The sequence below is a fragment of the Numenius arquata genome, chromosome 19 (assembly GCF_964106895.1).
Source record: "Numenius arquata chromosome 19, bNumArq3.hap1.1, whole genome shotgun sequence".
NCBI lineage: Eukaryota > Metazoa > Chordata > Aves > Charadriiformes > Scolopacidae > Numenius > Numenius arquata.
In genome coordinates, this window is record NC_133594.1 from 9,560,299 (window position 1) to 9,573,898 (window position 13,600).

At 55.2% G+C, this 13,600-nt stretch overlaps 1 protein-coding gene across 1 annotated transcript; it reads left to right on the forward strand.

Annotated features, from left to right (window-relative positions):
- Positions 1-268: 268 nt before the first annotated feature.
- Positions 269-6,652, forward strand: LHX3 (LIM homeobox 3). The gene is made up of 6 exons (XM_074161206.1): positions 269-338; positions 3,237-3,408; positions 3,645-3,847; positions 4,055-4,206; positions 4,323-4,494; positions 6,234-6,652. The coding sequence occupies exons 1-6, from the start codon at positions 269-271 to the stop codon at positions 6,650-6,652; spliced, it is 1,188 nt and encodes a 395-aa protein (XP_074017307.1).
- Positions 6,653-13,600: the final 6,948 nt, after the last annotated feature.

The window sequence follows — 13,600 nt, forward strand, 5'->3', positions numbered from 1 at the left end:
GACCCCGGCCACGCGTGGGACGTGAGGGGGACAGTGCCCCCCACCCCGTTCCCTCCCGCTTTTGTGATGCTAAAGAGCCCCGCCGTGAACGGTGGCCCAGCTGCGGCCCGGCCCGACGGCGCGGTGCCGCCCCCGGCCCGCCCCGCTCCGCCCCGGGCGGCGGCCAGCCCCCGCGCTGCTCCCTGCGCTCCCCTCCGCGCCGCTCCGCCACTCCTCCGCAGCCACCCGCGCACCTCGGACGGCGTCCGGCGCGCCCGCGGAAGCCGCGATGTTGCTGGAGCGGGTCCGCGCCGGCTCGGAGAAGGCAGCGGAGCTCTGCCCCTTCCCGCGGAGCCCAGGTGAGGGGGGCGACGCGCAAATCTCCGCGTTCTCCCGCGGAGGCACCGGGAGCGGCTCTGGGACTCCCGGCGGGAGCGGGCCCGGCCGTTCCGCGCTCCCCGGGACACCGTCGGGGTCGCGGTCGGGGCTGGCTGCAGGGGAGGACGGGCGCCCCGACGGCACCGGGGGATCTCCCGGTCCATCCCGCCCGCCCCACGCTCCATTTCGTTCTCTCCTGCCTCGTCTCCGACATCGGAGACCACCCCGCTGCCCCCCGCACCCCGGCGGCTCCGGCCCCGCGCCCGCTCCAGGCGCCCGTTTGGGATCCTTCGGGTCTGGATCGGGGGTCCCTGCCCGCTCCGGGGGGAAAGGCGGCGGCTGCCCCGGGCTCGCCCCCCGGCCCCAGACCTTGCGGGACTTCTGCCCCGCATCGCGGAGCGGCGGCTCCTTTCCTGGGGTCCCGCCGCCCCCCGCACAACGAGGGCAGGTAAAAAACGGGGAATTTCTGCCCGCCGGTTCCCCCCCAAGACGGCGGCACCCCCTGCGCCACCCCGCCCGGCTCCGACCCGGCTTTTCCCCCCTCTGGAAAAAATCCCGTTAATTCCTTTCCTAAATGTTTTTTTCCTCCCGTTTAACGAACGAGACGGCGCTGTCGGGGTGGGCAGAACGGGGCCGCGCTCCCCTGGCGTGTCCGGGGCGCCGGGGCTCTCACCGGGGGCGGCAGAGCCGGGTCCGGAGCAGCGGGTCCGGTCCCGGTGCGGACCCGCCCCAGTTCTCGGCAGCATCGACCGCGGCCGACGGGGACTTAAAACCAAAACAACGAAGAGCCGGTGCGGGGGCCCCGCCGGTGTGCGGGGACAGAGGTGTCACTGGGAGCGGGACCTGCCGCGCAGCCCGGCAGCCCCCCGCGGTCGAGCCGGTGCCCCCGGTCCCGCCCGGCGCTTGGCGCCCGGTTTGTCTCTCTGTGGCTCTCCGCGGTGCGGTCACCGCAGCCGCGGTAGTTGCGCGTTTGACCCGGCAATCAGGAGATGCTTTTGCTATCGGGGGGAAGGAGGTGACACCGCCGAAAGAGAACCCCCCGTGGAAGCAACGACGCGAAAACGTCGTTTTTCCGCAGGACGCGACGCCCGTTCGTGGCACCGCCGTCCCCGGCCGGGTTCCGTCGGGGCCCGGGGAGGCAGCGGGAAGGGAGCAGCGGGGCTCACCGGGGTTTACCGTGGCGGAGGGTCGGGGTAGGGCGGCGGCAGGACCCGGCGGGGGTTTCGTGCCGCCGGAGGGGCCGAGCCGCGCGGTGTTTTGCCCGGGCCGGGGGCAGATCCCGGGGTTTGCTGCTCACAACGAGCTTGGGGCACCTGCCAGAGCTGCCTCCCCCACTCCGGCCCCCCCGGCTCGCCCCCCCGCCCGCCCCGGCCCCGTCGGGGGGCAGACCCGCCCGGGTTTCGTTTCCCGGCGCCCCGGAGCCGTCGCCCTCCCGCCTTGCCCAGCCGCGAAGGGGCGGCGGGAGGGGATGTGCCGGGGGGGAGATTAAATACAGCGCGCCGCGATGCCCTGCCCGGCGCTTCAGACCGGCACCGGCGGGGAGGGCCGGCAGCTAAAAATAACCCGCTTTAGCGAATTAAATCCCCGGCGCCGCGGGGGTGGCAGCGGCCGGGGGGGGGGACAACTGCCACCGTGATTTGGGGGGGTCGGGAGGGGAACGCGGCGGTTCCGCACCCCGGCCCGGCTTCGGCAAGGAAGGGGCGGGGGGGCGGTGGCGGCAGGTGCGGGGCTGGGGGTGGCGGGATCTGCGCCCGCGCCCCGCGGAAGATGCGCCGGTGCCCGCGGCCTGCCTGAGGGATCGGCGCTACCGCGGCCCGCGGAGTCGCCATGCAGCGTAAGAGCCGCGGGCCGGGACCGAGCCGGGCTGTACCGGGACCTTGCGGGGCTGTGCCGTGCTACCGTGCCCGGGGCTGTGCCGGGCCGGGCCGTGTCACCGTGCCGGTGCGGGAGCCCGGTCCTCCCCGATCCTCCCGGAGCTGGGGCCGCTGCCTTTAGCGCTGCCGTTATCGGGGTTATTTGTTTGGACACGGTGAATTGTTGAGGAGACGATTATATCTATAACGATATCATCTCCACCTCTGCCCTTACCCACAGCTATACACCTCTAGATATCTATATAGAGAGTTATCTTTACATATAGATACTCTTATGTCTGCATCTATCTATATCTATATAGCCATGTCTATATATCTCTCCGTCTGTATCTATACCGATGTATTTATGTACCTCTAATCAACATTTTTATGTAGCTATCTATATCTACACCTCTATACCGATATCTATATATTTATGTCTATATATCTGTACATTTTCGTTCTTTATCTATTTTATCTGATTATTTTTATAGCTCTGTTTTTCTATATCTGTATCGTTCTGTCATCTCTTTCTACACCATCTCTGTCGGTATCTGCAGGGCGACGGGACAAGCCTACCGCGTTTTTATTTTCAGGGCAATTCTCATCATTTTTTAACAGTTTCTTTCCCCATCCCACTCGGGCTACCCTGTCCTTATTTTCAGGTGAATTTTGGAAGTGTATGAAAAGGGAGAAGAACCGGGAATAATTGCGTTGCAACTTTGCCGGCGGCTTTGACCGGGGGTTAATTCCGTTCCCATTACTTCCCTTCTCTTTTTTCCCGGTGCCCCCAGGCGCTTCCCCCGGTGTGCGCGGCCCCGGGGCCCCCTGCTCTCCGCGGCGCGGGGAGCGGCTCACACGTCACCGCGCCAACGAATTTGAACGAATACTGATTTTTTTCGGGCCGTTCCCCGGACCAGCCCCGCGTCCACCGTCGGGCGGCAGCAACCCCGGGGGCGGCGGGCCGAGCCGGTCCCGGGGGGGCGGCGGGAGGCAGCGGGGCTGACGGGGGCTGCCTCCCCGCAGAGATCCCGCTGTGCGCCGGCTGCAACCAGCACATCGTGGACAGGTTCATCCTCAAGGTCCTGGACCGGCACTGGCACAGCAAGTGCCTGAAATGCTCCGACTGCCAGACGCAGCTGGCCGAGAAGTGCTTCAGCCGCGGGGACGGCGTCTACTGCAAGGAGGACTTCTTCAAGTGCGTGGGGACAGGAGGGGACGGGACGGGACGGGGCGGGGGACGGGGAGAAGCCGGGGACGGGGGTGACATCCCGGATGGGTGTCAGCACCGCGTACGGGCACGCGTGGGGTTCAGCACCGCGGAGAGCGGCGCGGCGGGCGGGTTCAGCACCGCGGAGAGCGGCGCGGCGGGCAGCCCCCCCACCCCAACCCCGCCGCGCTCAGCGGCCGCCGCTTGTCCCCCCCCCCGCTCAGGCGCTTCGGGACGAAGTGTGCCGCCTGCCAGCAGGGCATCCCCCCGACCCAGGTGGTACGTCGGGCCCAGGACTTCGTTTACCACCTGCACTGCTTCGCCTGCATCGTCTGCAAACGGCAGCTGGCCACCGGCGACGAGTTCTACCTCATGGAGGACAGCAGGCTGGTCTGCAAGGCAGACTACGAGACGGCCAAGCAGAGAGGTACCCCTTGCCCCATCCCTCCCACTCCCCAGGGGCAGGACAGAGGCGGCCCGGGGCCTTCCTGCCCTCCGGGATGCGCTTATGCAGGGGGCGGGAGGGGCGCCGGGAGCATCTGCCGTCAGGGGGTGGCTGGAGGGAGGACGGGGGTCCCACGTCCCCAGGGACACTCCGGGGTAACTTCGCCTCTAACTCGCACCGTGCCGGCAGAGGCTGAGTCCACGGCCAAGAGGCCCCGCACCACCATCACGGCCAAGCAGCTGGAGACCCTCAAAAACGCTTACAACAACTCGCCCAAACCGGCGCGGCACGTCCGGGAGCAGCTTTCATCGGAGACGGGGCTGGACATGAGGGTGGTGCAGGTGAGCAGGAGCAGCCCTGGCCCCCCCGCCGGGTCTGCCCGGGCCGGGGGGAGGGGGGCGGCGGGGAAGGAGCCGGCCCCGCAGAGAGGGAGCTCCCCGGCGTGTTCTGCTTGCAGGTCTGGTTCCAGAACCGCAGGGCCAAGGAGAAAAGGCTGAAGAAGGACGCGGGGAGGCAGCGGTGGGGTCAGTACTTCAGGAACATGAAGCGGTCCCGGGGGACCTCCAAGTCCGACAAGGACAGCATCCAGGAGGAGGGGCCCGACAGCGATGCCGAGGTCTCCTTCACAGGTCGGTCCCCGGAGCCCCGGTCGGTGCCCTCTCTGCAAAGCTGCTGTCCGTGTCTAGGCTCCTTTCACCCCCTCGGTGCTGCGTTAATAATTTTCAGCCATAACATAATGAGTGAAAACAAGTGCCCGAAGCGGGAGAAGTGCGGAGCTGCGGGATTTACCGCGGTGCGGCCCCGGCTGCCCGGTCCTGGCAGGGCGGCGGGGGGAGGAACCGGAGCCGCGGCAGCGAGGGGCAGCCGTGGCTGAGGAACTGCCGGGGAAACTCCGCTCGCCCTCCGGGGGAGCTGTGTCGGGTCCAAAAAGGTGCAAGGAGGGCAGGGAGAGCTCCCCAGGCAGGCGCTGCGGGAGTTAGAGCCGCTGCTCATATACAGCCTTCCAAAGGGACTTTTGGAAATACAAAAAAACCCAGAGTCCGGAGTCACTGAACGTTTTTATGGGGAAAAGTACCTAGAATAATTTTTTTCTTTCTATTTAGGGGTGATTTTATTTGCGTAGTTACTAGTTAGGATGCCCTTCCCAGGTCTGTGGGAGCTGTTACCTCTGCACTGTGCGGTAAAAGGGAGATCGCTGCGCGTTGGGAGGTTTCTGCAGCGGAGGGTCCCACTTTTGGAGCAGAGATTTCTGCTGACAAACGCAGGGACATACCTACACTAACTCTTGTCCTGCATGGCCTCATCTCGCACTCTCCAGAGCCAGGGCACCTGCTGCAGGAGCAGGATACGGCCCTGTGCCGGGTGAGAGGGGGACTGGTGCCTGCGGTGCTGCGTGGGGACACGTTCTGCGCGTCCCCAACCCCAGCCCAGAGCTGCCCCAGGGCCAGGTGGGCTCTGCCGGTGTTACCCGGTCTGCGGTGTCCAAACGTGCCTCTGTGTGTGTGTATCCTTTTTCAGGAAGCTGAAATGCAAAACTCTGTGTACATATTTACACAGACATATGGCTATAACGCATGTGTGTTTATACACACACAGCTTTGCATCTCAGCTTCTCCCCCATGTTCCTAAAAAGGATTTGATTTTCAGGTCTGTTTATACACACTGTGCACCAGCGTCATTAAATATGAATACACTATAAATAATAACTAAAAAATGTTGAACAATTATTGATAGCTTGATGCCACAAACAGGTTTGTATCCTTGGCAACGGAACGGCTCTCACTCTCCATAAAGCCCCTAACGAATGCAAACAATTTTTGCTGGTAACTTAAAAAATATTGCCTATTTTTCAGAAGTGTTTCTAAGTCATACAAATAAATTCCATTAGCCTGTTCCGGAGCAGACGAACTCAGCTGAGATTTTTTTTTTTTTTTCTGAGCAATGGAGAGTTTTTCTTGCATCGGTGAGTGTTCAGGTAGCTCTTAAAAATGATATAAAAATTCAAGACAAACCTCAAAGCCAAATAGAAATGCAGAACAAAAGGTGGAAAGACATTGAGCTCACATTCCCCTTTAAAGGATTATTTTTAAATCACAGTCTTATATTTTAATATGTACTTTTAATACATATTTTTAAAATCCAAAATGTATTAGATGTTTGTACTCAAAAAAAATAATAATCCCGTGGCCTTCTCTGAAGACCCGTCACCAAGGACAGGAATAATAAGGAATTACAAGTGGCAAGTGCGTGGCTGCTCAGCTCCTATCCATCTAATCTATTTATATCCAGAGCTTGCAGGAGTTCCCGTGTGACTGCTGCCAGCCATGGCCATTGCTCTCCCAGTAAAACCAGTCTATTTCCCTTTCAGATGAGCCCTCTATGTCCGAGATGAGCCATTCCAATGGGATTTACAGCAATCTCAATGAAGCGTCCCCTGCTCTGGGGAGGCAGGCTGGGACCAACGGGAGCTTTGCTCTGGACCACAGCGGCATCCCAGCTCAGGACCAGTACCACGACCTGCGATCCAACAGCCCCTACGGGATACCCCAGTCACCAGCTTCCTTGCAAGCACTGCCAGGCCACCAGCCTTTAATCTCCAGCTTGGTTTACCCAGACAATGGCTTGGGCATCATGGGACAAAGCGGACAAGGGGTGCCCCAGTCCATGAGGGTCCTGGCCGGGAACGGACCCAGCTCCGACCTCTCCACCGGCAGCAGCGGGGGATACCCGGATTTCCCTGCCAGCCCGGCCTCTTGGCTGGATGAAGTCGACCACGCTCAATTTTGATACAGGGTCCACCACCCTGCAGTGGGAAGGGAAAGGATTCGGTGCTGTTAAACATCATCTACTCTTGGAAATAGAAGAGGGACGAACTGTGACTGCTGAGCGGGGCAGGAAACGCGTGACGGCGCGGAGAGAGCGGCCGAGCTTTCGGAGGGCGACCCAGCGGCGGGTTGGCAGAGGACGGGGGGGAAAAGCAGTCGGCCCACAGTGATTAACGTACGGAGCATCCGAACGAAACTGATTATTGTGTCTTTACTAAACACCAAGACTTGTGCTTTACAGATTTGATATGAGGTATTTTGCTTTCTGTTGTCAGTACATTCCCCAATGCAAGGACTTTGCTTCATCACCCATCCACACCGAAACCTTTTAAAGAGAAAATAAAGTCCTCATCCACGGTAAAAGGTGTGACAATGTCTATATTTCTATAGGAGAAATGTTAATAGTGAACCACTTCAGAAATCCATGGTAGAAAACTTCTCTGTTCTTCCAGCAGATTTTTTAAAAAGCGCACGGATGCGGTATGTTCTGTTTTATTTTGAATTTACATTAACTTTTCTAAAATGAAATGCTCTTTAATATGCCAATCATTTATCAACAGCCCTTTTCCTTTGTAAAATGAAAATCGTATGTTAATTCTGCTTCTCATCTTTTTAATTTGTAGATTGCTAGCTTTATTCTTCCATATAAGCATTAAACCGTGAATAGATGTATTTATTACCAAATAACCACACTTTTATCACGAGGTCAAGAGGCGATTTTTCTTGACCCAGGAACACTAGCTGCTCTGGGTTGTGAATCTTATGCTTTTCTTTCGCATTCCTTTGCAACAGTTTTACTGCAAAGGGTCTCAAAAACCACCCTGATGTCTTGTTGCCAAACCCTTTCTCGGGGGCGGGGGGTGTGTGTGTGTCTCTCAGCAGGGGGTTTCAGCTGGTTTAGTTCCAGCCGTTCTCCAGGCACCGCTGGGAGCGTGTCGGAGCGAGCGGACACTTTCCTGGTGACACCTCTCTGTTCCAGGCGCTGTATTTCCGCAGATAAAGTGCGAGCTGATTGTGAGGAAAGGCAAGACAATATGTATATTGTTCTCTGTAAAAAAATTACTGAATTATCTGTAGATTATGTGAATGTCCAGTGTCTTTTATTTATACTCTCGCTTTCTCTCTGATGATCAAATACTTCAAGATTACAAATAAATTTGTCAGCTAAACTTTAAATAGTCTTTTGCTAAATTCACATTTAAAGCATTAATATAGGAAAAGGCAAAACCTGAAACTAACAGGAAAAGCCCTCAAAACTCAATGCCGTGACTCAACAAAGTGTTGAAATACATTCTCCCCCTAAACACAGCAGTAAACCCAGCAACGTAAAACCCAAAGCAACGCTTTGATAAGCTGAAACAAAAAAATATCATTCCAATGACGGTTTTAGAGGCTGGCAATCCTTGGGAGATCCAAACAGTACTGCTCTGTGCAGGCACAGGATCTGATCGCCGTCCAGCTATTTTTGATGGGTCGTGGTTATTTTTCAGCTTTCATCGCAAAGGTGGAGGCAGAAATCTGTGCTGATAAAGCAACAGAAAACAGCAGAGCCTGATGTTGTCTGGCTGTCAACAGAAAGTTGTGCACGCGAAATGCTAAAAGCCAGATATTGGAATATTTCGAAGAGAAATGGGAAAGAAAAGAAAAGGACCCCTGAGGAGTGAAGCTTGACTGAACAGATGCACCCCGTGTGTGTGTGTGTGTGTGTGTACACTCCAGAGGCGCGTGCACACACACATCTTCAGACACAAACGCCTGTGGTGCCACCCCTGGGAGCAGAGTGAAGCACTTTGCTGAAGTCTCTGATTTAAGAATCAGGTGGGAGACACTTTTTAAAGCACACGGGCTTCGAGCTTCTCACTCCCCTGGGAAGTCGGGGGGTATTTCCACCGGGATCTTCTGTGTATCAAGCGTCTTTGAGAGCGTGTGAATTTGATAGCAGGGGGGTGGTGGGGGGGGTGGTGGTGGAGCTGCCTCCCAGCCCCGTCCCCGCAAGTGATGCTCCGGCACACACGTCCCGAGTTTTGCAGGGGACCCCAGGGAAGAGCTGTGCTGTCCCCGGGAGGCTGCTGGCACCCCGGCACGGCACCGTTGCCCCGGGGACTCACCAGATGTCAAGTGGTGACGCCTGGAAAGTCCAGGCTTTTATTCCTTACCTTTTCTAAAGGACACATCACCGCTGCTGGAACAGGGTGACGTTGTGAGAGACAGGGTGAGGTCCCTTGCTATAATCGCCCTCGCGGGGGGACGTGTGCTTGCCATAACGTGTGCCCATCACTCCCTGCTTTGCTCAGCAAGGGTGTAACACTGACGACTCCACAAGCGAGCAGGTATTGACCAGATTTGCAGAAAGATTTAGATTTGCAAAATCCTTGTTAACCACCGCGCTGTGTAAGCATCTTTACAGCTTCCCCCCTCCTGTTACACACGCATCACACCTGAGGAGAAGGAACACGTCCTGTTTCTGCTCTCAGTGAGCCTGCCCAAAGCAAAACAGGCAGATGCATGCTGCCTTAGTGCTGCGATATTCACTCAAAAGAGAAACTCACTCTTTTTTTCAGGACACTCAGTCCAAGACCTATGGCAGGGAGGGGAAAACCCCCACTGTGTGACACCATGGAGCTTTGGGTGTAAAAACCTGGGGGTGACGCTTGTAAATTTTCTTGTGTCTCTGCTCCTGGGGGATTTCTCGGATGGGTGAAGCTGTGTCTCCTGCAGCCACGGCAGAAATTTGCCTCATTTGGGTCTGAGCTCTCGAGTCTGAGCCCAGAACTGGGCTCAGCAGCAAGAGCCTGGAGCTGCTGCTTCTTCCTTCTCCAGAACTGAGTAACAGAGAGACAACTGTTGCTGTGAGCCCATAGGTACACCACAAGGACAATGAAACTTATGGAGTAATTAAAAAATTATGGGATGTTTTTAAAAGCAAATTACAAAACTTCACTCAAAGAGAAAACAAGAATTTGTGTTTTCAAGAATTCTGTGGTTTCTTTTCTCTTGCCCTACACTCTGGAAACACCCCCACCAAATCCAGGTAAGTGTTTTGTGTCAAAACATTTTGGCCGTTCAAGTGTAAATAACATTTTCCTACAAAAGACTAAAAAAGACTATAAAAGACTCTTATTTCCTAAAAAAGAAGGAAATAAAACCAGAAAGAAATGTTTAGGATAACGATGCTGTTATAAAACCACTGTCTAGATACTGTAGTAATTGAACACGTATGTTACAGATATTTTTTATATCGTTTCCCTCCCAGCAAATAACGGGCGCTGTTGTTCCTCTCACCCTGGGAATTCCCAGCGGATGGCTGCATTTAAGAAAGGAAGAAATGCAAATTTCACACTCTCCCTTTGTGCTTTGCTCTGAAAGGCAGAACAGGCTGAAAGTTGCCGGTGCTTCTGCTCATCTGAACGTGGAGAAGAGCTCCCCAAACGCCCTGATATAAAATTCAGGGATTGCATTTCAGCCTCTCCTTTCAGGGCTGAGGCTCAGGGCTTCCATTAATATAAATGCTTTCTTCCCGTTAAAAAGAAAACCAATTTGAAAGAAGCAAATAAAACTAACACTATCCAACTGACTGACAGCTTGTAAAACCCAACCAGAATTAGGAGGAGGGGTTTTGCATTGCTCAATTTGCAGGTGAGCTTTACAACCTCCGCTGATTTGCCTGAGTGCACGACACAGGAGGCAGGAAAGTTGTTGTGCTCTCAGCGGGGAAAATCTAACGAATTCATATTTTATTTTTTTTTTTCTGAACAGCATATTAATCTTTTAGAAGCAGTTGTGCCTAAACTTGCATCCCCTATAGACGCAGGAGATGATTAGATTTTGTGTCAAACAGTAGAAATAACTTACTTTTTTCTCATTCTGATTCCCTGTATGAGGCCAATGAGAGCAAACCCCTCTCAGTGCCAGGAGGGAGAGACACCACTTTAGTGTTAAATATTTTCTGGAATTTCCGCGGGGCTGTCAGCTCTGCAGGGGACCCTGTCCCTCGCAGCGGGGGAGGCTGCCGGTGCTCGCAGTAACCCAACGCCCGTGATTCCAGCCGGGAGCAGGGAGGCCAGCGGGAGCCATGTGCGGGGAGGGCGGCTAATCCGCCCGGCTCCCCTCACACAGCTCCCGCGGGAGCTACTTACTTGAGCAGCCGGTGCCAGCCCGGCCAAGCAGGGATGGAGAACACAGGCTTTATCCAGCCTGATCCAGGGGAATCAGGTGGAAAAAGTGGGGGTTTCCGTGGCTGGAGTCCTAGGGCTGGCCTGGGGACAGTCCATTTCCCCAGGGTGCAGGGCTTGGGGATCTTAGTGCCGCTTTTGGGACATTAGTGTCCCTTTAGGGACATGCCCCAGGTGAAACCCCTCGCCCACAGGGAGCAGTGAAGGTGGCCAGGGCCAGGTCACCTCAGGGTCCCCTCTGGTGGCTTCTCCCAGGTGTGTCAGAGCATCTGAGCAAAGGTGTTCTCACCACCCTGCGCATCCTGCCTTGCCTCCCCCTGCAAGCACCGAGGTCTACAGGAACAGGGCAGGAAAGCAAAGACCTGCATGATTTATACACTGAAATAATATTTAAAAGCAGAAAATGACTTTGTTAAGACCTGACAAGAAAACCAGCAAAAATATGCTGAGAAAAAAAGCGAGGGTGTTTAAATTGTTGTTGTTTGGGGTTTTTTTTCTCTTTGACATCTTTATTGTGCATTTTGCACTAAACCACGCGTGCAGGCGTGTTTGTTGGCACACGGGTGCAGAGGACAGGGAACAGAGCCTGGGTAAAACCACTGATTTAGGATGCAGAAAGCACGGCTTTTGTGCTCAGCATTTTGCAATCCGGGGATGAAAAATAATCTAATAGCCAAATATGCAAGGCTTCGGGATTTAAATGAACTTTTCCATGTTAGAACACAGTCAGTTTCTGTGTATTATTTTTCTTGCAAGATACACATATATACGTGTGCGTGTGAGCGGAGTGCTGGGAAGGTATGTGTGCTGCCTACAGAAAACACAGGCCGTGATTCACAGAAGATGCTATTTAAATCTTTTCTGGTTTATAAGCAGAAACTGCATATTTGCTACCAAGATGTTCTGTCTTCATTCCCTTTTGGATGAAGACTCAGGGAATTTCTAACAAACAAATAAAGGAGACCTGGGGAAGCTCAGGGGCTCTGGGACTGGGCAACTGGCAGCGGACCGGCACTGGCCAACACACCCCGGCTGCTGTTTTGGGGCTCTGGGAACAGCGATGCTCCTGAGGGAGCAGTATCCGAATGGAGGGGACCTGGGTCCCTTTCCTTTCTTCTGACTCTGAGATTCTTGCTCTGAAGCCAGGGAAAACACAGAGGAAAGCTAACAAATGGCTCAGCCCTGACTCACCGGAGATGTTTTTTGACACTTACGTATGACCCGGACCCTCCTCCCGCAGCGCCGGCAGAGCTGCCAGCCAGGGGGAAGGAGAGATGCCAGAGATTTGGATTCAATACATATTCCAGCAAAGATGCTGCATTTTTAACAGGCCACTTTGGTCACCAGCAGCTCCCAGTTCAGACAAAAACAAACTCCACACCTTTTTTTTTAGCTCCCTGGTTATTTTTCTACTGTGGTCTGAAGAGCATCTGTCTCCCCGGGGAGGGCAGAGCCACTTGCTGCCAGTATCTGGCTGGACACGTCCCGTGTCCCGCTCCCACCCAGGCACTGGCCTCTTCCAGCTCCTACACAAGAGCCTGTAAAAAGTCTCGGAGTCAGCTGGAGGCGAGTAAATCATTCCTGACAGCTACATCTCTACAGGGCAGTTAGAATTAATGTAACAATTTGGCGTTTAATGAAGCAACAACATGCTGGGCTGCGGAGAATGGCTGGGACCTGCTGCAGTCATATTATAATCCCTGAGGGACCCAAACGGCAGAGACTTCATCAGATGCCGACTTGTTAGGCTGAGCAAACTGCCATGTGGGAGGAAAAGCGGCACGGCCGGGAGCCGGCAGCCCCCTCCAGCTGGGAGGTAGCCAGCATCGGCCAGCTGAGCGCGGCTCGCAGGGACCAACCTGCGCCTCCGAGCCCAAAACCTCGTGCTCCGGGGATGGGCCATCGCTCGGAGCAGAAGGAGCAGCCCAGGGGATGCCAGGGCACGTCGGTCACACATTGCCCATGCCACGCTGCGTGCTGAGGGTAGCAGGGAGCTCTCGTCCTGAGGCAGGTCACAGGGGTGCTGGATCAATGTTGTTTGTGTAAAAAACCATATCTTCTGAAGCTTGTAGGAAGAGCAGAGAAAATAAATCAGCATTGGAGGTGCTGGGCGGCGGGGGGAACCGGCAGAACAATATGTTTTGTAAATGAAAACCGGCTCGATCGGGTGCTCTGCACCCAGAAGTCTCTGATTTCTGCAGAAGTTGCAGGTATTCCAGCCATCTCCAGGATAAGGCCTTATAAAAACACTCACTGTGGGAGGGATGGAGGGAGGGAAGGGACAAATGCAAATGATGTTGGAGATAATCTCCTGTTTCCCATGTATACACATATGCTCTCAAAGCATTGCAGTTTGCAGCGGCTCGGAAGCTTTAAAATAAATCATGCAGTGCATTTTTTTTTTTCTTTTCCCTTGCTTTTAGGTGAAACTGTAGCACAAAACAACATCCCCTGGCTTCCAAAACCATCCACGCCGGTGCTCCTCTCCAGGGCTGGCTGGTGTGTGTGTGTGGCCATAAACCTCAATGCGTTTTGTTGTGAAGCCTCATGGTCACCGGCTTTAAGGGCTTGACAGGTTTATAAAGTGCTGAGTGTCCCAGCGGGACCGCGGGACTGTTTGCAGAGAAGATGAAGCGTGCCATATCCAGCTGGTCTAACAAGGCAGCGGGAAATCTAAATTAATTCAGGAATCACTTCTGTTTTTCCGAGGGAGGATGTTGTTCTCAATCTATGGAAAT

What these genes read in the sequence shown, in the direction of transcription:
- LHX3 (XM_074161206.1), top strand. Translation starts at nt 269, where the DNA reads ATGTTGCTGGAGCGGGTCCGCGCCGGCTCGGAGAAGGCAGCGGAGCTC. An exon ending in CCCCTTCCCGCGGAGCCCAG is followed by an intron (nt 339 to 3,236) that starts GTGAGGGGGGCG and finishes GCCTCCCCGCAG; the next exon opens with AGATCCCGCTGTGCGCCGGC. An exon ending in TGCCGAGGTCTCCTTCACAG is followed by an intron (nt 4,495 to 6,233) that starts GTCGGTCCCCGG and finishes TTTCCCTTTCAG; the next exon opens with ATGAGCCCTCTATGTCCGAG.